The sequence below is a fragment of the Crocuta crocuta genome, unplaced genomic scaffold (assembly GCF_008692635.1).
Source record: "Crocuta crocuta isolate KB4526 unplaced genomic scaffold, BGI_CrCroc_1.0 scaffold35, whole genome shotgun sequence".
Lineage (NCBI taxonomy): Eukaryota > Metazoa > Chordata > Mammalia > Carnivora > Hyaenidae > Crocuta > Crocuta crocuta.
Window position 1 is genome coordinate 7344572 of NW_027530625.1, and position 22636 is coordinate 7367207.

A 22636-nucleotide genomic window follows, 5' to 3' on the forward strand; every position below is an offset into this window, starting at 1 on the left:
CAGGCAGAGCGGCGGGGGGGGGGGGTGGGGGTGGTGATGGCGATGGCCCAGAGGCCGCAGGCCCAGTGGGAGTGGAGCAGAGGTGAGGGAGGGAGAGGCGGCCGAGAGGCTGGAGGGCAGGCGCCCATGAAGGCCACGGGGACCTTCCAGGAAGACCTTGGGCTTCTCATGCTGGCTGTTCAGTGCAAAATAGACCCTGAGGGCCCTGCACTTTTGCGGCGGGGGCGACCTGCCCAGGGACACACACTGCCCTTGTTAGAAGGTACCAAGCTCATTGCTCCAAGTATCCTCCCCTGCTGTTGGAGATTACCGGGACCTCTTGATCAGGGAGGCTTAACTCAAGGTCTGTAGGAGAGGTTTCGGGGAGGGTCTGTGTACCCCCGGACGCTGTTTGTGCCACTTTGGGTCAAGGGTAGGTTCAGGGCGTTTCTCTTGGGAGAGCATCAGATTCTCAGTGATGCCCAGCACCCCGCCCCTCAAAAGCTTCAGAACCACAGGGATGCCTTAAATCGGGTGTTCCCACACCTGAGTGCTCATCAGAATCACCTGAGATGCTCTAAAACCGTACTAATTCCCACCCCCTCCCCACCCTTCCCAAACCCACTGGAGCCGTCTCTCAGGCTCTGGGAATCTATTCGAGTCAGTTTGTTGCCGGTATGATTCAGATGCAGCCAGCGCAGGCTGGTGGGGACCCGGGAGGAAGCAGCTGTCCCCCTCAGCAGGGGGTCAGAGTGGCCCCCAGCCCCTTCCTCTGTGGCGCCTGTGGGAGAGGGGTGCAGGCAGGGAGAGCACTCTCTCCAGAGACGATGGCTGAGATGACAGGACTCCCATCAAGATCCCGAGTCGGGTGAGGTGGATGGTGTGGGCTCCCTCAGGGGAGTCCCTGGGACCCTCCGGGGGTGACCCTGGCTAATGCCAGCTCTTGCTCTGTGATTTCCAGAGAAGTACATGGAGTTTGACCTGAACAATGAGGGTGAGATTGGTAAGTGGGGCCTCGGGTGTGCTTGGGGAGGAGGCTGTTCGGTGGGTGGAGGGGAGGAGGGTCCAGAGAGCCCCACTGACCCACGTGTGGGGGAGGGGCACACACGGAAGCTTCCCCGTGGGCCAGGCCGACAAGCTGGCCTTAAGCCTGGCTGCCTTCTACCCCAGATCCACTGCCCCCGACTCCTGGCTGCTCTCCCCCGCCCCCCACATCCCTGCTCACGCTTCAGCCTCCTGCGCCAGGTGCTGTGCGGAAACCAGGGTAGAGGGTTTCATGGCCATCCGGGGCTGGAGATGTGTAGGCTGTGGACGCCCCGGTCCAGGAGGCTGGCCATTCCTTTGCCCTTGAGTTTGTATACTGTCCTGCATTAGACACCATGCTCTGTGTGCCTTGCTTCCCGCCCTCCAGCAGATCTTTATTGTATTGTGAGGCCCAGATGTCGGGGGTGACAAACACCTGTCCTGTGGCACTCAAGTTCAAGACCATGTCTTTTAAAAAAATTTTTTTAATGTTTTATTTATTTCTGGGGGAGAGAGAGAGCGTGAACATGGCAGGGTCACAGAGATGGAGACACAGAATCCAAAACAGGCTGCAGGCTCTGAGCTGTCAGCACAGAGCCTGACACAGGGCTCGAACCCATGAACCGTGAGATCATGACCTGAGCCGAAGTCAGAGGTTTAACCGACTGAGCTGCCCAGGCGCCCCCAAGACCATATCTTGACCTTCACTAGTAGTGCTATGACATAGTCAAGGCCGGCTCAATTTAGCCCCATTTTACAGATGAGGAAATTGAGGCCCAGCAGGGTGACTGACTTGCTTGGGGCATGGGATGGCTAAGTGGCAGGCCCAGGGTGCAGATCCCAGCCTTTGTTTCTCAAACTGGCTTCCTTCCTCCGTTTTGCCCTGAGCTTAGTGCTGCTGCTGCTGCGGCTGGTGTTTCTGCCCCTCCTCTGCCTTGACTCCTTCTCTTTTTATTTATTTATTTATTTAAAAAAATTTTTTTAATGTTTTTTATTTATTTCCAGGAGAGAGAGAGAGAGATACAGTGTGAGCAGGGGAGGGTCAGAGAGAGAGGGAGACACAGACTGAAACAGGCTCCAGGCTCTGAGCTGGCAGTCAGCACAGAGCCCGACGCGGGGCTCGAACCCACGAACCGTGAGATCATGACCCAAGCGAAAGTCGGATGCTTAACCAACTAAGCCACCCAGGCGCCCCAGACTCCTTCTCTTTTTAAAATGTTTTTATCCTTTATTTTTCTTTAGAAAAAAAAAGGTGGGGGGAGGGGTGCCTGGGTGGCTCAGTCAGTTAAGCCTCTGACTCTTGGTTTTGGCTCAGGTCACGATCTCAGGATTTGTGAGATGGAGTCCTGTGTCAGGCTCTGCGGTGATGGTGTGGAGGCTGCTTGGGACTCTCTCTTCCTCTCTCTCTGTCCCTCCCCTGATCATGCTGTCTCTCAAAATAAATAAGTAAACTTAAAAAAATTGGAGTTATCAAATGAATGCATTTTAATCATAAAAATTTTAGAAAATTTAGTAGCATAGAAAGACAAAAATAGGTCACTTACAATCCTACCTCCCAGAAATAACTGCTATAAACTTTTTGGTTTATATCCTTCCATCCTTTGTTCTAATCACAAATGCTATTTTGTACCCTTTTAGAATCGCTATTTTGTACCCCTTTTACAATCTCATTTTTTCAAAAAATAATATAGTGTGGGTATTTTGACATATGATTAACTTTTCTTTTGAAATTATAATTAATGGCTGCATAATATTTTCTTGCGGAAAAGGACTATAATTTATTCGGCCAATGCCTTAGTATTGCCCATTTAGACAATTTCTAATTTTAACCACTTTTTTAAAAAGGTCTATTTATTTTTGAGAGAAAGAGGGAAAGAGAGGCCAAGTGAGGGAGGGGCAGAGGGAGAGGGAGACAGAATCGGGAGCAGGCTCCAGGCTCCGAGCTGTCAGCACAGAGCCTGATGTCGGGGCTCGAACTCACAAATCGCGAGATCATGACCTGAGCCAAAGTGGGACACTTAAGTGACTGAGCCACCCAGGGGCCCCAAATTTTACCTACTTTTAAAAATCCTGTGAAGAGCATCTTTGTACATAAATTTTTGTCCACATCACCGATTATTTCTTTAGAGTAAACCTCAGGAATTAGACATTCTGGGTCAAAGGCTTTTGAAGCGTCTTGCCAAATTGCCTTCCAGAAAGATCTTGCCAATTCAGAGTCTGGGCAGCTGAATGTGGGAGACCTTTCACTTTTCCCCGCCGACTGCTGCCCAGCGTTCTTTGAAATGCCCTGGACATCCCGGCATCTAGAGGTCTGGCATCCCTCCTGCCTGCCCTGGGGTGAGCTGGCGAACCACTCCCCTGGCCCTAACATTGACCCCCTGCCCCACCTCTCTCCCTCCATCCTTTGCCAACCCATTGTTCACAGAACAATCTGAAGGAAATTGCCTGTGACCTTGGGAGCCGGTTGGTCAGGGCAGCGATTTTGCAGAGGGCAGTGACTTTTTGGTGCCTCCCTTGTTTTTCTTGAATTTTATTCTTTTGTTTGTTTTCCTGCTCTGCAGGATATTTTTGGCATCCTCCCCCTGCCAGGGAGGCGGAACCCTAGGACTTCCGGGTGGGAGTGGCAGGTAGAGAGAAGCTGCCACCGGGCACCCCACGGAGTGACTTTCCGTGCCTGGGGTCAAGTCAACCCCCTGACCCCACTGTGCTGGGCAGTGACTTCCCGGGGAGCCGAAGCTCACCCTCACCTTGGAGGGGTCAGCGGACGCGACAGAGTAAAGAATAGCGGCTCTGTTACCGAACACCTGCTTTGTGCCGGGTCCTTCTCGCGCGTCGTTCTTCCCAATGATCCCCTCAACCCATGAGAGTGGAGTTTCAGAGAGGTTGGGTAGTTTGCCCCAGGTCCCACAGCCAGGAAGAGCAGAGCTGGATTCCAACCCAAGTCTGTCGGACTCTCGAAGTCTGTCCTATTTCCAAAGAGAGCAGGGAGGGTGTGATGGGCTCACTCACCCCAGAGGAGAAAGGCATTGACTGATGNCACAGCCTGTCCCCACTTAGCAGATCTGCTTTTTCCTCCGGCAGACCTGATGTCTTTAAAGAGGATGATGGAGAAGCTCGGGGTCCCCAAGACCCACCTGGAGATGAAAAAGATGATCTCGGAGGTGACGGGTGGGGTCAGCGACACCATCTCCTACCGTGACTTTGTGAACATGATGTTGGGGAAGAGGTCGGCTGTGCTCAAGCTGTGAGTACCTCCCGCCTCTCCTAGGGCCCCTGAAGGCAAAGTCAGTTGCACGGAGGGGATCCCTTGTGTGAGGTACTGGACCAGATTCTCAGTTTCTCTGAACGTGATTTCTTTTGTCTGTCAAATAGTCCCATTAACATGTACCTTAAAGGTAAAGTTAGCCTGTAGCAGAACTTCCTGTAGAATCAGCATTCAGTAAGTAGCAACTGTGGTGGTGATGGCGATGATAAATCTACTATGAAGCCTTCCGAGCCTTGGTTTCCTCGTTTGTAAAGTGATTCTACTACCCTATGGGATTGTTGAGAGCATAATATAGTTAACCACCGGCTTCAAAGGGAAGCGGGGTTCAAATCTCGATGCTCGTTACTTGCTCCCGAACTGACCCCGGGGAAATCCCTTTAGATCCCCAAGTCTCGGTTTCTTCCTTTGTAAGAGAGAGGGGATAGTAAGTATCCGGTGGGAAGTACCGTCCTGAGGGCCAATGAGATAACACATCTGATGGCTCCAGCCCAGTACCTGGCTGATGGCAACCACCCAGTACGTGGTAGCCAAAATGCTGCAGAGAGATTTCTGGGGAGTCCCTTATAGTGAATGTACAAACGTAAACTATACCTAGCTCATTTGTTCCGAAGGGGGAGGTTGAGGCCCAGGGAGGCTGAAGGACTGACTGCTCATGAGCCCACAGGTCAGGGTGCAGAGTTTAAGTGTGGGGTGGGATGTGGCAGGGAAGCCATCAAGGTTAGACCACCATCACATGTGAGGCCAGATGACAGCCACAGGAGGACTGATGTTCTTGGGAAGCAGCACCTAAGATTCCATGCATTTACTGCGTGCCAGGTACTGATCTACCCGGTGACTCCTTAGACTGGTCATTTATTAATTTTGCAAATATTGATTGAGCACCAACTACATATGAAGAATTATTCTAGGTGCTGGGGACTCATGAATTGCTGGCTCACGGAGCTTACATTCTAATGACAAGAGACAGACAAAAACAAATTCAAAACCCTGAAAAAGCCAAAACACCAGAGTGCAATGGTGTAGTACGGAGAAAAACAGAGTGGATGAGGGGAACAGAGAGGGATGGCGTGGTGGACAGGGAGGATCTCACTGAGAAGGCAGCTTTTGACCAGAGCCCTGAGGGAGGGAGATGCGAAGAGATGAGCCATGTGACGATCTGGGGAAAAGCATTCCAGGCAGAGGAAACAGCAAGTGCAAGGGTCCTGAGGCAGAACCGTGCTTGTGTGCTCAAAGGAAAAAGCTAGTGTATCTGGCCATCAGTGAGTGCAGTGAGTGAAGGAGATGGGCAGAGGCCAGGTGACACGGCCTTGTAGGTCATGGTCCCACTTAGCATTTGGCACTAATGTGGAGGGATGCCTTTGGGTGACTCTAAGCTAGAGGCTGACTTTTTTTTTTTAATGTTTATTTATTTATTTCTTGAGAGAGAGAGAGAGAAAGAGAATGAGTGGGGGAGGGACAGAGAGAGGGAAAGAGAATCCCAAGCAGGCTCCACACTCAGCACAAAGCTGGGTGCAGGTTTTGATCCCACAACCTCAAGATCACGACCTGAGCCAATATCAAGAGCCAGACGCTTGGGGCGCCTGGGTGGCTCAGTCGGTTAAGCGTCCGACTTCGGCTCAGGTCATGATCTCACGGTTCGTGGGTTCGAGCCCTGCGTCGGGCTCTGTGCTGACAGCTTGGAGCCTGGATCTGCTTCGGATTCTGTGTCTCCCTCTCTCTCTGACCCTCCCGCCCTTTCAAAGATAAACATAAGACATTTTTTAAAAAAGGATTGAGTTTTGATTGGGTTAACTTGGGAGTGTCCTTTAGGCATCCAAGGGGAAGGGTGAAGGAGGGGGGTGGATGTGCAAATCTGGAACTCAGAGGGAAGCTATTGCCCTTTGGATGGGATTTAAAGCCAGGGGACACAAAGAGCCCACCCAAGGAGTGCGTGCAGGTGGAGAGGGGCCCTGATCCTTGAAACTGCTCCAGGACATTGCCGCTTTTGGCATCCTTACTTCCAAATGGAAACACTGAGCATCGGTGGGGTTGGGTATCTTTCTTGCGTCCCCAGCTGGGTAGTAATAGGGCTGGGATTCCAATCAGGCTGTTCCCGTCCAGAGGCTACATTCAGAACCCCTACCCTCTCCTTCCTAGATGTTACTATTTTATTTATTTACTTACTTACTTACTTATTTATTTATTTAAATTTTTGTTGTTTTATTTTTTTTAATGTTTTCTATTTATTTCTAGGAGAGGGAGAGAGAGACCGCATGAGCAGGGGAGGGTCAGAGAGAGAGGGAGTCACAGACTCTGAAACAGGCTCCAGGCTCCGAGCTGGCAGTCAGCACAGAGCCCGACGCGGGGCTCGAACCCACAAACCACGAGATCATGACCCAAACGAAAGTCGGACGCTTAACCGACTAAGCCACCCAGGCGCCCCTACTATGTTTTTTAATTTAAAAAATTTATTTATTTTTGAGAAAGAGAGAGACACAGACAGTCAGACAAAGCCATGAGCAGGGGAGGGGCCGAGAGACACACACACACACAGAATCTGAAACAGGATCCAGACTCAGGGCTTGAACTCATGAACCGCGAGATCATGACCTGAGCCAAAATTGGATGCTTAAACGACTGAGCCACTCAGGTGCCCCTCCTAGATGTTATCCCTAAAGGCTTGGGAGGTTTTTTGAAGATCTGAAGGGGTTGTGAGCAGTGCCATGGCCCAGCCTCGCTCTGCCTTCTTCAGGCAGCGTGTTTAGGGGAAGACGCGTGGCTTAGAATACAGAGATCTCTGCACCTCGGTTTTCTCTTCTGTGAAAAGAGGCTAGCAGCCCCTTAGAGAAGGTCCCACTTGAGAATAGATGCAAGGAAAATGGATACTGAGGATCCTGCAGACTTGAGGGCTGGGATGATCTTTCCCTGGATGAGGGAAGGAATCCTAATCCTGTTTGTTTTCTCTCCATCTCCAAACCAGAGTCATGATGTTCGAAGGAAAAGCCAACGAGAGCAGCCCCAGGCCAGTTGGTCCCCCTCCAGAGAGAGACATTGCCAGCCTGCCCTGAGCACCCCCTNCCCTTCTTGACTCATTGTGATTTGTCTTCTTTGTTTTGCGTGGTCGTTGTGCGTCTGTTTATTTTTTAATCAGCAGAACCGGTGATCCCTTTGCAAAGCACAACTTATCTGCCTTAAAGGGGCTCTGGGTCGGGGAGTTCTGAGCCTTCGTGCCCTCTTGTTCTTCCCTCCTTCCCCGTTCCCTGTGCAGAAGGGCTGACGTCAAACCATAACGTGGAGGGGGCAGGGCCAGGGCGGGAAGGTTGTGGTCCTTATGTTTGGAGTTGGCGTAGCCCATCCTTCCAGGGTCTTGGAGCTAAGTCCAGGCTTGCTGGCCTGACCCTGGCGAGGACCACAGCCCACTCTCAGAAGACCCTAGAGTAGGAACAAGGGTATCTTCAGACAGCTCCGTGGCTCCGAGCTCTTAAGTTGTCTAGGGCGTGGCCACTCAGTGTCCCATCTCCCCAGCTGATCCATCACCGCCTTAGTCCACACTCCTCCTCAGGAAGGTGACAGAAGGGAGAGCAGGAGAGAGGGGCTTGGCAATCTGAGCCCTTCCAGAAGGTTCCAGAAGGAATCCTCAGGCCTTGCCTGCAGCCCTGCCTTTACGGGCAGCTCAGAGGGAAAGTGCAGTCTTTGCTTGTCCTTCTCCTTTGCTGGAGCAGCAGAGGGCTTTGGGGGTAGAAGGGAGGCGAGGGGGCCTCAGGAGGGGTGTCAGTTCAGTCTGATGTCACTTTTTGGGGAGGATGCTGAGAGCAGCGGGATGGGAAAAGGAGGAATAGAGTGCGCATGGCGAAAAGTCAGCCCCACTAGTAAGCCAAGAGCTGAGAAATTGAAGGTTGCCTTTCTGATCCCAACCTGCTTGAAACCTGACTGTGTTCTCCTTACCACCTTACCCACACCATTCATTCATTCATTCATTCACTCATTCATTCATGCCCTCACGTACTCCATTCAACAGATAATTTATTGACCACCTATTATAAGCTTTAAGCCTCCCCACTTTGTCCTGACACATGCCTGTCTTCTAATCCACCACACCATCCCAAAACCTTGAGCTTGGGGATTGGATCGGGGTCCCTTATGATGGACACCCAGGGTTTTAGAGCCCTGATCCGCTCTGTAGGTTAGCCGGAGCAGACCTCTCATTTCACAGGCGAGAAAACTGTGGTGCTCACAGGGATTAAGTGCCTTGCCAAGGGGTTGACCGGGAGACGGAAGTCTGGACTGGAACTCAGGTGTTCAGAGGCCGTGCCCAATGCCTCATCTCTGCTATGGGCTGTCTCACTCCGTGGGGCAAACAAGAGAAGGTGCAGGGAGGGGAAATCTAGGTCAACAATTGAGGAAGGACCTGGGCCAGGACTCACCCTCTCCAGTGCCTCCAGGTCAACACCAGGGTTTGGGTGAGAGCCAAGCCACTCTGCAGTTCTGCCTTCCCTAGAGCTACTCTGCCAAGCCATTTCTCAGAACTCATGCAGGGAAGTGTCACACTCAGCCCCATCTTGGCTGAGCAGGGACCCCAGCCTCGACCCGATCTGTTCTGGAGTCCCTTATACCACCCACGCAGGACTTAGATGGGTCCATCCATTGAACATATCTATTAAACACCTGCTATGGGCCAAGAGCTAAGAAACCAGATGTGAAATGGACAGACTCCTAGAATGGACACCTCACCAGACAACGACCAGTGAGGTGAATGTTAAGAAAGAGGGGACTATTCAGGGACTACACTGCAATCCTGGGCCCAAGACTGAACGAGGGTCTTGGAGAAGTCCCCACCAATCCTTAAGTGGAAATGTCTGGGTGCTGTTGGAGGTGGGAGCCAATGTGGGCTCCCTGCAGCTCCTTAGTGATCCACAGTCAGGGCCCAAGGAGCTGCCCTTGAGCAGCCTGGGGTGTGGGGGAGCAGGTAGGGGATGGGGAAATGCCCGGTTGGGTTAATCCACTGGTCTCAACCAGTTCAGGAGCAAGATTATTTGGCCATGACTGGCTGATCTTCAGCCTAAGGAGCTGCCTCAAATGCACAAGCCTAGTTGAAGTTTAAACCCCAGCAAAAACAGTTCTCCCGGCAAATGTAAAATCTCACTCACCAACACCTCCTCTGCCCTCCCACCCCCACCCCCTAGATCATTGGATGAACAACTGCCTGTCCCCAACCCTCCCCACTGGCCTCTCTTCTCTGGGACAGGCTGAGACCTTTGAGCAAGATAATACCTTCCTTAACTACCCATTATAGTCCGTGTAACTGTTCTTGGCTAAAGAGAAGAGAGCAGAAGTAATCAGGCTTACTATTTAGTAGGTTCCACAGTTTACTCGCCTTTAAGGGAGGGAAGCAAGTAGGTGTGTCCCCAGCTTCTGGAAAGGGCAGGAAAGAAAGTTCTCTCATTGGGTGGGGAGCATCCTGGGAAACACCACCAGTTCCAACAAAGTGTTCAAAAGTGGTCCCTGGACAGGGGGTGTGTGTTTGTATTTCAGATTGTGGCTATTGGCTCTAGAACTTACTTTTCTGGCTAAGAACTCAGCTTCTTAGAACTTCAGCTGTCTTTTTTCTGAAAGACCAAATCTAACTAATGCAACCAGCAACTTGGGGGCTGCCAGGTGTGGCTTTGTCCCTGTGACTCAAAAGGAAGGAGATTGCCGGGCAAGTTCAGGTGGATGAAGTGTGCGTGTGTGCGCGTGTGTGTACGCATGTAAGTGTGTGTGGTGCTGGATGTCATCTCCACGGACTAGAAATAAAACAGATAAACTTATCAATGTCTTGATTTGTGTATTTTGGGGACAGCTAGGCTCAGCAAATTCAGGAGCTAGCTAATATAGTAACAGCTCGAATGGATGTGACCTGTGTGCCCGGCTCTTGTTAAATGCCGAACTTTATTTACTCCTCGCAACAGCTCCACGAGACAAGGTCTGTTATGTTATCCTTGTTTTTAAAATGAGAAGCAGCCTTGGAGAAGATAAACAATCTTGCCGAAAACCAAACAGTAAAGCGGCAGAAAATGACGGCCCCAACCCCGGAGTTACCCCCTAGGCTCCAGATTAAGAATGTTATTTATAATTCCAAAACAAACAGCCGTACGTAGGACGGCGTAATAGTCATCCATCGACATATCCGGACAAGCTGAATTCGAATCCTGCCTTCACCGCTTTCTGAGGGGCACTGGGGGATTTCCTAAACTTCTCATCGATTACATGGCAACAATACACCCCTCCGTGACTAGGATGTGTTGGACGTTACATAACACATCCAAAGAGTTTTTGCGCAGTTTCCAGGCTCTTGCTCGGGAAACGATTACCCTGAAAGGCGCAAAGCTGATCTTTGGTGCCCTTTCCCCCCACCTCGTTTCGGCCGGAAGAGTCCTCCGCGGCCCCGCCCACCCACTTTCCGAACCTCTTTTCCTCCACGCCAAAGGCTCTCTCAAGAACTGCCCCCTGGAAACATTTGTCAGGTTCCTAACTCCTCTCACTCGGGGACCGTTAGTGACCACCTACACCCCAGCGTCACTGTGAGGTCTCAGCGGCACAGGGAGCAAAGGAGCTCGAGCAAGCGCCTCGCAACCACAGAGACTCAAAGGCACAGCCTGCTACACTCTCGACGCCGGGGGCGGGACCTGGGTGCTTTCAGGGCGCAGGCGCGTCAGCCCTGGGGCCACGCCCTCCTCGTCGGCCAATAGGAGACGGCGGCCAGTAGAGCGCGCGACTTCGGAAGGTCTTCAGTCTCCTCGGACACACCGCGGCCTGGTGACGTCACCAAAGCGCGCCGGAAGTGCGGAGTCTGCGGAGCACAGCGCGCCGTGAGGGAAGGAAGTTGGCCTCGGAGCGGCCTGGGTTGTGAGGGCAAGGCCGCGGGCGGCAGCGGCGGCTGCTTGGACCAACAGAGGGGTGGCGCGATGGGAGACGAGATGGATACGATGATTCCCGAGCGGGAGATGAAGGTCAGAGACTGGCCGGGGCCTCCCTCCCTTCCTGAGTCCCGGCGACGCCCTGGAGCCCCGCTGAACGCCGAAGCGCGGGGGCCGGCTGTCCCGCTTCCCGCCTCCCGCTTGAACGTGTTACCGCGGTCCCAGTTCTCCTGGAGCAGGCGGCCGTGCCACCGGCGTGATAGCCCCACCGAATCCGTTTTCCCGTCCCTCGTTGGAGTTGTGCGCGCCACTTGAGTTACCCTAGTGACTTCCTAGTCACTTTCATGGGGGTGGTCAGAGTCGTGGTAATAACTGCTGTTTATTGAGCGTGCGCTGTGTGCCGGACACCGTGGTAATTAATAATCGGCGCGGCAACCCCACGCGTAGTTGTGAATAAAAAGAAGCACATGGAGACTGGGGAAGGAACTTACCCAGAGTCAGCATTTGACCGAGGGGCTGAAGTCTAGGTGGTTGTTTTTGTTGTTTATTTTTTAAGACCCTCTCTTCACTTGCACTGCGCTCCTTTGGTGAAGTGGTGCCGGCTTGCTTCACGCAGAGCCGGCGTTCAGCCCCTCTTCCACAAACCCTGTGGCGACACGGAAGGGTTATTTTGGTACTGGAAATCAGCGTAAAGTCAGGAAACTAAAGAGGGGCGTGTGATCCAAATGACGGTTGTAAGTAAGTTGCAGGAAGCTTTTAGGCGATCGACGAGGCCACTGAAATGCGTTTAGGGAGTGGTAACCCACCGCGTGTGTAGAGGAGTGAATCCCCACCCCCACCCCCCGCGAATGTCGCGGGGGCGAGAGGGCGCAGGGGAGCCACCCAACGAGAGCGTGCTGATTTCTCAGCTATGCTGGGCCAGAAGGAAAAATAGGTTTCACAACTACAGACTTAGGAGAGGATCCCTCGGAGTTACTGATTATACCAGAAGGAAAGCCTTCCTGTGTGGGCTCTCCACACCCACCTGACCATGCCTCAACTAGGAGTTTTAGGATTCTCAGGATGAGAATTACGAAAATACTGAAAAGTTCACCTCATCTGGAAAGCTGTGATTTTTCTGGACGCAGACTCATTTGGAATTAAGAGTATTTCCATGAATCTTTTAGCACCTACACATAAACACAAATCTAAGGAAACTCGTATGCGGAGCGTGTTAGGGATCCTGTACAAAACACCATAAGTGTCCAAAAATGAAAGCGGAGAAAGGCTGTCTTTGGCTTTTTACCCTTTAGGAACATAAGCAAAAGGGGGTTCCTGGTCTTTTTACCAAAGCTTCGACTTCAGTTGGATCTGGAGTTTAAGAAAAAAAGTAACATATCTGGTAGAACTTCACAGTGATTGGTAAACCTACGGAATCCGTACCGGGGGGTGGTGCCCACTGAAAATTGTCATTGAAGGCATGTCAGTCAGTCCGTGGAAGACTGGGTGAGCCAGGCATTGGCAGGAGGTTGGGGAAGGCTCCCAGGCCCTGGAGTGCTAGGGAGCATGCAGATGGCCCGAAACGGAATTGGTGGAGGGCAGAGGTGGCCATGGGTCTTGTACAAGTCGTGGCGCACTGGGGGAGTCACGTGGAGGCTGCAGAGGCAGATGGGCCAGGCCTGGCCTCACAGCCTGTGTTAAGGGCTTTGGACTTGTGTTTGGATGCCTTCCTGACAGCTAGGTACGTTAATAGGTCTTGCATGTTAAGAGGTCGACCATACCCATCCTTTTCCATGGTCATTATTTCCGTGGCTATGTTTGCCTAGTTGCACCAGCAGTTCTGGTGAACAGCGCAGTTGGACGATGCTTTCGATACTTCACAGCAGTTTACTAAGCACTCCTCTGGGTCATGGGACAGTTCCTACCAGGAAGTAGGACGAGATTATGAATAATCAAGTGCACACCTGTGGTGGTTAGGACAGGAAACAAGTTCAGCAAAGGAAAAGATCAGCGTGAGAGTTGGGTAGTTAAGGAAGGCTTCATGAAAGAGTTTAAAACTTTTTTCCATTCAGTAAACATTGATAAGCTATGCCAGGGACCACATACCGCTAGGTTGTGCTGGAATTAGCGCTGTTGGAATATAATGGGATATCTTTCTCCCCTGAATTGATCTTGGTTTCATCCTTCACAACAGGATTTTCAGTTTCGAGCCCTGAAGAAGGTGAGAATCTTTGACTCCCCCGAGGAGTTGCCCAAGGAGCGCTTGAGTCTGCTAGCCGTGTCCAACAAGTATGGCCTGGTCTTTGCTGGTGGAGCCAGTGGGCTGCAGATTTTTCCCACCAAAAATCTTCTCATTCAAAATAAACCTGGTGACGATCCCAATAAGATAGGTAAGTTTCTTATTCTTTGTTGTGTCATAGAAAGGGGGGGATAGTGAGGTAGCTTCCTTCCCAAGAAATCATTCTAGTATTACAGTCACAACGGCTGTTAGTCTTCAGGTCGACCCCCTCAAGAAGAAGTTGTTCTAGGCAGGAAACCTTTGTGGTTCTCTTTGGTCCTTTGGATTTCTCTTTTAGGGAGTCGCTCCTCTGAGCTCAGAGGCCAGAAGAATTTACCATTCTGCCATGCTTTTATTTTTGCTTAGTTGAACTTGGGTTCTGGCTCTGGAGAAGGGTTTTATTATGTGGCTTTCTAAATAGGCACAGTAGTACCATCCGAACAAATAGGAAGATGTAGTGTTTGGAGCACTCTTGCAAAAATATGGGTATAGGACCTTGGTTTGTTTGTTTTTATTTTAATTTTTTTCTTGTTTATTTATTTTTGGGACAGAGAGAGACAGAGCATGAGCAGGGGAGGGGCAGAGAGAGAGGGAGACACAGATTTGAAACTGGCTTCAGGCTCTGAGCTGTCAGCACAGAACCCAGCGCGGGGCTTGAACCCACAAACTGCGAGATCGTGACCTGAGACAAAGTCGAACACGTAACTGACTGAGCCCCTCAGGGGCCCCAAGGACCTTGTTTTTAACAAGGGCAACAGCCACAGTTCGTTTCCCTAGGCCATGGGAGGGAGGATCTGGGATATTTACTGCATTGTCTTACATCTGTCAGGAAGCTAAGGTTTACCTGCGTGACCAGGCATCGAATTGTGCTTGTGTGTTTATGTAGATGTGAAAAGTGTTTACAGAGACCTGATAAAGGGGCTGTGGCTTCTGCTGCTGCTTAGTTTTGTGTTTTGTTTTTTTTTTTTAATCTTTTCTTAGTTGATAAAGTTCAAAGCTTACTGGTGCCTATGAAATTCCCGATACATCACTTAGCCCTGAGCTGTGATAACCTCACACTCTCCGTGTGCATGATGTCCAGTGAATATGGTTCCATTATCGCTTTTTTTGATGTTCGCACCTTTTCGAATGAGGTAAGCTACTGGTGTAGTGTAGCATCAGCGTGGGACCTAAAAACGTTTTCTGGTATTGAGTCATAACCTAGAAATTCTTGGTTGACCCTGGGAGTCTTTTTTTCTAGATTAAAGCAGGGGTTTAAAAAAAGGCCTTAGCTATCGGATCTTAGATCTTTGAGATAGAAGGGACTTCAAGAAATTCTTTCCTAATACGGCCCCAAGGTGTTTTTTCCTCATTTACGTATGAGAGAGCACAGGGAGTTAATAGTAATGTCAGAAGTTCCAACGTCGCCTCCCCTGGCAGTGTTCCTCCATTTCTAGCAGTTTGGGAATGATAACTGTCAATAATTCGAGTATTTACACCGACTGTGCGCTAGGCTCTGTGCTGGTATTGGCCTGGTCCTCATTCCTAAGGACCATGGCCTCACAAAGGAGATGCTCTTGTCTTCATTTTATAGATGAAGAGACAGTCCCAAAGAATTTAAACACTCAAGGGTCCAACTCCATTAAGAAGCAGAGCCGAGATTTTAATCCCGTGTTTGCTCTTTACTGATTTTCCTGCATTTGTGTGTTCCCCTGCTGGGAGTTCTTCCGGTGTGCTAGAATAATGGACTGCCATTTTCAAGGTTGTGCTGAAATGGTCTTTAACAAATAGATTGCGTCGAGCTAATTTTTTGGTCACAGTCGTGGAGGAATGTGAACTGTAATTTGAGAGAAAACTTGCACATTCAGTAATTTTTTTCGGCGATTCAGTGTCTATGTGTTTATTAATTTATCAATTTATTTTTGCTCCTGGGCATTTGTTTTAAAAGGCTAAACAGCAAAAACGCCCATTTGCCTATCATAAGCTTCTGAAAGATGCAGGAGGCATGGTGATCGATATGAAGTGGAACCCCACCGTCGCCTCCATGATGGCGATTTGTCTGGCCGATGGCAGCATCGCTGTCCTACAAATCACAGAAACCGTGAAAGTGTGTGCGACGCTCCCCTCTACGGTGGCAGTAACATCTGGTGGGTAATAAAGGCTTTCGCACCATAACATACAGTAATGGTAATCTGTTTAAAAATTAATTTCTGGAAATAAAAGCAAATGAGGTATTTTGTTGTATCTGTCGTTATCTGGTAGAACTGGTGAGTATTCTTTATATCCGTAGTTAGGGTTCTTGAGGCCAAACAGCAGACAGGATTTGACTTGAATGTGCTTAGGTGTCCTGGAGAAAGAAATATTTTGGCACAGCTAGTTTAGAACTGTGTTTTTAATTTTTTGTTTAATGTTTGTTTTTTAGAGAGATAGAGGGCAAGTGGGGGGGGGCAAGGAAAGAGGGAGACACAGAATCTGAAGCAGGCTCCAGGCCTTGAGCTGTCAGCACGGAGCCCAGTGTGGGGCTCGAACTTGTGAACAGTGAGATCGTGACCTGAGCTAAAGTCGGAAGCTCAAACAAACTGAGCCACCCAGGCGCCCTTGAACTGTGTTTTTGAGAATGATGGTTTCTGGATCTGAAAAGTTCCAGAAACGTTTCAGAAAGTCATTTATACCTTCAGGGGAAAAGCATTACCAATATCAAATAGGAGTAAGAGAATAATTTCTTTCTCTTTTTCTTTTTTAAAAAATTTTTAATGTGTATTTATTTTTGAGAGAGAAGGACACAGAGTGTGAGCAGGGGAGGGGCAGAGAGCGAGGGAGAACACAGAATGGAAAGCAGGCTCCAGGCTCTGAGCTGTCCGCACAGAGCCTGACGTGGGACTTAAACCCATGAACCTTGAGATCATGACCTGAGCTGAAGTCAGACACGTAACCGACTGAGCCCCCCAGGTGCCCCATCTTGAGTTCTTAATTGAGAGCGTTTTCTTCTTTGCTCAGTGTGCTGGAGTCCCAAAGGGAAGCAGCTGGCTGTGGGGAAACAAGACGGAACTGTGGTCCAGTATCTTCCCGTAAGTTGTACTTCAGAACTTGTCTTAAGTTACCCACCTGTGGGGGTAGGTTTGGGGTCTCACTGGTGTTTCTTTGTTAAAATGTAGTTCATGCTCGTTAGGACAGATTCATCGGTACCCGAGTAAGTTCAGGAAAGAATGGTACTCTTCTATCCCGTAGTCTTTCCAGAGGCACAGTCTGTTTTATGGAGCGGGAGCCACCAGACTTTTCTGGATGCTTTTACAAATAGTTTGTGTGTAGATGCGTTGCATGTCTACTGTACATGCTGATCACACACTACACAGTGTTCTCCAGCTTTACGTTCCCAATCCATTCCCTAAGAACATTCCATCAAAACAGCTAAAGCGTTGTTTGTCAGCCAGCTGAGTCCATGTTAAAGGTTCAGTTTCTCTAATTGTAGGCACCGAAGAAAATAGATGCTCCTGTCACTCCCTCGCCCCCTCCCTCTGGTCTTCCTGAGACCATATTCTCAGACACTCTGCAATATAAATTGGCAAAGAATCCGTGTATTTTGGGTCAAGCACGGGTGGGGAGGAGGTGCCCGTAGGCAGTGCCAAGACCTGTGTTGCAGTGCCTTCCTCCTTGACAGCCTCTTCTCCGCGGGTATAAAGCAGTGGACGTAGGCGTCTGGGCTCGATGTTAAAGTTTTTTATTTCCTAGGTTATTGCGGAAAGTCGTTCTATGAAATTTGGTGTATATTCTTTCAGGGCATAAGCTTGGAAGTGGATAATAGAATTGGCTTGATTTTATTGGCTTGTTCTTTGCCCTTTTGTTTTAAATGTAATAGTTTTCAGAGCCCTTTTCCCAACTCATGATACATGGAGCCACTTCATTCTTTTGAATGGCTGCCCAGTGTCCTCTGTGTGGTTGCACCGTCATTCACTTCCCGGTCCTGTGATTGCCGGTTGCCTGTGTCGCTGTGTGCGACTCTGCTACTCTGCTGGTTCTGCCTTGACATCCTCTCTCTACGCCGGAAAACACTCTTGGGAGGTTTCTATAGGATGGGGACCTGGGTGTAGGTATTCACTCTTCCCTGTGCTCAGTCTCTCCCGGCCGGGAGCGTAGAATATAGGGGTTCTGGGGAACATGCTGGATTTGACGGAGTTTCACTGGCTCAGGTGCATTTCACTTGATACTTTTTCCCTAAATCTCTTTCAGACTCTGCAGGAAAAAAAAGTCATTCCTTGTCCTCCATTTTATGAGTCGGATCATCCTGTCAGAGGTAACTCGTCTGCTTTTCTTACTGGGCCAGCCTCTAGCGAGGTGACACAGTATTACAGAGATGTCACGTCACATGATGTATCTACGCAGCTGCTCAGGGAAGCGCTAGTACGAATGCTCTTGTCTCCGTTAGCGAATTAAGTCAGCACAGCAATAATCCTCTGGTAGACACCTGTGTCTCGGGGTAACTAACAGTACATGGATCCTGACTTTTTATTAGAATTCTCTCAAAATGGGCCCTGATTATAATCCACCAGACCAAAAACAAAAACAAAAACAAAACAAAAAACCCACTTGGCGATGGATTTGGATTTCTTGAGTCTTTGTATCTGTGAATGATATTTAGTCAGTAAAATCTGGACTTTGTCAGAATTATAGAATTCTGACATTTTTATCCGCGGGTTGTTAATGTTTTAACATGCAGGAGCTATTCCAAAAGTACGATGTTTTATGAGAGTGTGTGTATTTCAGTTCTGGATGTGCTGTGGATTGGTACTTACGTCTTCACAATAGTATATGCTGCTGCAGATGGGACCCTGGAAACTTCTCCAGATGTGGTGATGGCTCTCCTCCCGGTACGTGTGTGAAAGGGACATCTTTGTTCTTTGAGGACCACGGAGGTCTTCTAGTAAAGGTTAAGGCTTTGGCTCCAGCTTCCTTTTCTTGCTGGCAGCGATGGGACAGCTTCAGGTATTAATCCTCAGTGCTGTGCCATGGGCCTTTGGGGCCAAAATTATCGTGTCTTCTTACATCGTACTCTACTGTTTAGCCGTAAGGGGAAGAAAATAAATTTGCTTTGCTTACACTGTAAGCTCTGAGTCCTGCTAGATGTTAACCTGATAAAGATATTTTATTTTATTTATTTTCAAGTTAGCTAACGTACAGCCTAGTCTTGGGCTCAGGAGTAGATGATAAAGATATTTTAGAAAAGCAAGAAAATACCTTGACTTTTAAAATTCTTTCACCTGTTTATAAGCAAATTACCAGATGTTTATCCGATGCCTGCAGGGTGCTAGGCACTGCCTTAAAGCTGAGAATACAGTGGGGACTGAGGCAGAGTCCTTGCTTTTGTGGATCTTACGTTTCTTTATTTTTTTTTAAGTTTTTATTTTTTTATTATTGAGAGACAGAGCATAAGCGGGAAGGGGGCAGAGAGAGAGGGATACACAGAATCCGAAGCAGGCTCTAGGCTCTGAGCTGTCAGCACAGAACCTGACACGGGGCTCGAACCCACAAAACTGTGAGATCATGACCTGAGCCGAAGTCAGACGCTCAATGGACTGAGCCACCCAGGCGCCCCTGGATCTTACATTTCTAATGAGTGTGCTAGTCAGTAAATAAGTGCAGGGCCAGGAAGGATAAGGGTGAAGGTGGGAACAGTGAAGGGCTCGGGGCGGATCACGGCAGGGGTGTCGTTCAGATTGGGTGTGCGAGGAAGGCCTCTGAGCGAGAAGGGAATGACCTAAGGGAGTGAGTCATTTTGAAAACAGGGAAGAACATTAATAACAAGGTCTGTAAAATGTGATTACATTGTGGTGACATTTAAAAAAAGACCAGTGGGGGCGCCTGGGTGGCTTAGTCGGTTGGGTGTCCGACTTTCGCTTAGGTCATGATCTCGCGGTTCGTGGGTTCGAGCCCCGCGTCGGGCTCTGTGCTGACTGCCAGCTCAGAGCCTGGAGCCTGTTTTAGTCTGTGACTCCCTCTCTCTCTGACCCTCCCCTGCTCACGCTGTCTCTCCCTCTCTCTCCTAGAAATAAATAAAAAAAATAAACAATAAAAAAAAATAAAGATCAGTGAAGCTGAGCATCTACTTTCTAATCGGTACTGGCTTAAAGTCCAGAAAAACATTTAAAACTATGTAAATAAGTGTCTAAATATAATAAAAGTGGGAGCTGCACTAGTTCTGTTTTGCAGCCTTGTTTTAGTGGTAAATCGTAAGCCTCGTTCGAAGTCCTTGAATACAACCTATGTTTGGCTTTGTGGACAGATGATTTATTTAGCCCGTTCACTGCCGGATACTTCAGTGGTTTTCATTTCTCCAGTTTGAAGGAATACCGCGCAAGACGTCCTTTGGTGTCCATTTTATGTGATTGTGTTTCTCTTGTAGGGGACACACCTAGAAATGAGTTTGGTTATGCTCTTTTTGCTAAGCTTCTGAGAACGTTGCCAAAAGATCTTTTAGAAAAGCTGGAGCAGTTTGCATTCCTACGACCAGTGCGGCCCCTAAGTGCCCCACGTGTATGTCAGGATACGCTAGTGCCATGGTGGACCTTTGCCGATGATGGGAAAAAGTGCCTTGTTTTTATTAAGACTCAGGCTCCTGATAAAGTTGAATTATAAACTATATGTTTATTGAGGTCCTTCTTTTATTTTATTTATTTATTTTTTATATAGAGAGAGACAGAGCATGAGCAGGGGAGGGGCAGAGAGAGGGAGACACAGAATCCGAAGCAGGCTTCAGGCTTTGAGCTCTCAGCACAGAGCACAATGCGGGGCTCAAACTCATGACTCATGAGATCATGACCCGAGCTGAAGTCAGATGCTTAACTGACCGAGCCACGCAGGCGCCCCTATTGAGGTCCTTATTTGCAGAGCTCGTTAAGATGTTCTGTCCCCAGGGAGAGTATCAGACGCTTCCTCAGGTTCCACGTCCTGGGCTAGAAGCTTTCTATGCATCCTTTTGTTTCATGCTTAAAACCGCCTTTGAAGTCAGTGAAGAAAGTTCCACAGGCCCACTACACACACCAGAAAACAGAATCAGAGAGGCTGCGTGATCTGGCCATGCCCGGCCCACAACCAGAAAGAGACGGAACGGCGTAGATTCAGTTCGGTCAGGGGCCACCGTTCCTGGGCCTTGTACTCAACTCTGCCTTCGTATCGTGTCTGTGGACTTGGTCAGAGATTTTGGGGTGGATTTTCTCATGAAACTTAAATGGTTTTGTTTTTCGAGATCCTTAACCATGTAGGATTAAAGAAAAATTGCACGTGTGATTTTTTTTTTTTTTTTTTGGTCTCCTTTTGTTTATTGTAGAAGAAAGAAGAAAAGCACCCAGAGATATTTGTGAACTTCATGGAGCCCTGCTATGGCAGCTGCACGGAGAGGCAGCATCGTTACTACCTCAGTTACATCGAAGAATGGTGAGCCCAGGGTGGGGCTCCTCCTCGCTGTCGGGCCCCGCCTGAATCACTGGGTTCCGCTGTTGAACTTCTTCTCTGTGGGAAAAGAGAATGGAGGCTGGAGGCGCCCCGAACACATTTTCCTCTGACACTGGATAATGCCTCTCTGACTACTTCCGTTTCCCCAATTCTGAATTGTCCGGGTCGAAGACACACTCATCTTAAAAACCCCGTTTACTCAATAACCCCGGTGGTGACTTTACGACAATACTGATATTTAAGGAGCGTATTAAAAGTTTCCCTCCAAGAGCAAAAGCTTCCTCTTGAAAGATAGGTAGCTTAAAGCAAAGCTTCTGTCTGAAATTTCACCAGATTATTCTGTTCACAGGGCGATAGGTTTATTGGAAATTCCGGCCTGATTTTGTCACGTCTCTGTCGGAAATACTGAGGCAGTTGGCTGGGTCTCCAGGGCTTCATCCTGTGAACTCAGAAGTGAAGCTTTATAATCTAAAATCTGCCCTTTCTTCAGCCACGTAGAAAAGCTCACCTTCCTCCTTTTCGTCTCGAGGAAGTCCTCGTGGACACCACCGCAGGCTCCAGGCGGGTTAGAAGTGTTCTGTGTTTGAATTTAACGGCCTTCCGCTTTTATTCCTTGAAGGGATTTAGTGCTGGCAGCGTCTGCGGCTTCAACAGAAGTCAGTATCCTTGCTCGACAGACGGATCAGGTAAGTTTCACTCTGCCGTCGCTTCTCCGTGACTTTTTTCTGGGAAGGATTCTGGAGGGAGTTAGAACTATGTGGTGAAGGTTTAGACTGAAGCCGCGTCCCTTTCAATGAGTTTCTGGGTGAGAGCAAAGCTGACGCTTCGCTGACGTGACCAAACGCCTCGGGTCAGGTGGCTGAGATGTCACAATAGACACATGGGTTTCAGACCCCACAGCTTCTCCACCGTTGTAAAAAGCCCTTCTGTCCTTTCTGGATCCATTAATGATCCGTGGAAACGTACCGTGAGGCCACCCCCAACGGGAGCATGCCGGGATGGAGGAAGTGTTTCTGCCGTGTTCTGTTGGATCGCCTTTATTCCTTCCCTCTTGCTTGAACCTGCCCCTTCCTTCAGTCAGCTGTAACCCGTCCTTGACTGATGGAGAGAAACATGCGGATGGTACCAAATTGTGACTCCTCAGGAATACTTTGTTGCCCTTCGGGGCGCCAGGGTGGCTCAGTCCGTAAGCTTCTGATTTGGGGTCAGCTCGTGATTTCCTGGCTTGTGGGGGTGTGGGTTTGAGTTCCGCCATCGAGCCCCGCATTGGCCTCTGTGCTGACAGCTCAGAGCCTGGAGCCTCCTTCAGATTCCGTGTCTCTTTCTCTCTCTGCCCCTCCCTTGCGCTTGCGCGCGCTCTCTCAAAAACAAACATTAAAAGATTTTTAAAAAGTACATTGTTTCACTTTGAAAAACCACCAGAAAGCTAAAAGCGCCTGTGCAGGTAAGCACCCCCTCCTTTCTTGCATTTTGTCCCCCCTTGCACACGAGGTGGGCTGAGGCGGTTGTGGGATGCTGTCCTAACCTGTGGTGACATGCTCAGAGTCACCGCAGAGGACGCGTGATGAAACGGAAAGTTTTCTTGAAACTTGGGCCTTGAATTAAAAAAAAATTTTTTTTTAAGTTGTATTTATTTATTTTGAGAGAGAGAGAGAAGGAGCATGAGCAGGGGTGGAGCAGAGAGAGGGAGAGAGAATCCCAAGCAAGTTCTGCACTGTGAGCGCAGTGCCCAATACAGGGCTTAAACCCATGAACCACGAGATCATGTCCTGAGCCAAAATCAAGAGGTGGATGCTTAACCAACTGAGCCAC

The 22636-nt window shown here is 49.3% G+C and overlaps 2 protein-coding genes across 2 annotated transcripts in view; both read left to right on the forward strand.

Moving 5' to 3' along the window:
* The window catches only part of AIF1L (allograft inflammatory factor 1 like), a 12827-nt gene extending 5506 nt beyond the window's left edge, over positions 1 to 7321 (forward strand). The window contains exons 3-5 of the mRNA XM_077768399.1: positions 941 to 982; positions 4084 to 4246; positions 7227 to 7321. Of these exons, the coding sequence (XP_077624525.1) occupies positions 949 to 982; positions 4084 to 4246; positions 7227 to 7314 (285 nt within the window). The 5' untranslated portion in view covers positions 941 to 948 and the 3' untranslated portion in view covers positions 7315 to 7321. The remainder of the gene's footprint in view (positions 1 to 940; positions 983 to 4083; positions 4247 to 7226) is intronic.
* A 3785-nt stretch (positions 7322 to 11106) lies between these two features.
* NUP214 (nucleoporin 214) overlaps positions 11107 to 22636 on the forward strand; it is a 101496-nt gene continuing 89966 nt past the window's right edge. The window contains 9 exon segments of the mRNA XM_077768400.1: positions 11107 to 11235; positions 13316 to 13511; positions 14381 to 14532; positions 15327 to 15525; positions 16376 to 16446; positions 17606 to 17669; positions 18140 to 18243; positions 20700 to 20806; positions 21444 to 21510. Of these exon segments, the coding sequence (XP_077624526.1) occupies positions 11191 to 11235; positions 13316 to 13511; positions 14381 to 14532; positions 15327 to 15525; positions 16376 to 16446; positions 17606 to 17669; positions 18140 to 18243; positions 20700 to 20806; positions 21444 to 21510 (1005 nt within the window). The 5' untranslated portion in view covers positions 11107 to 11190.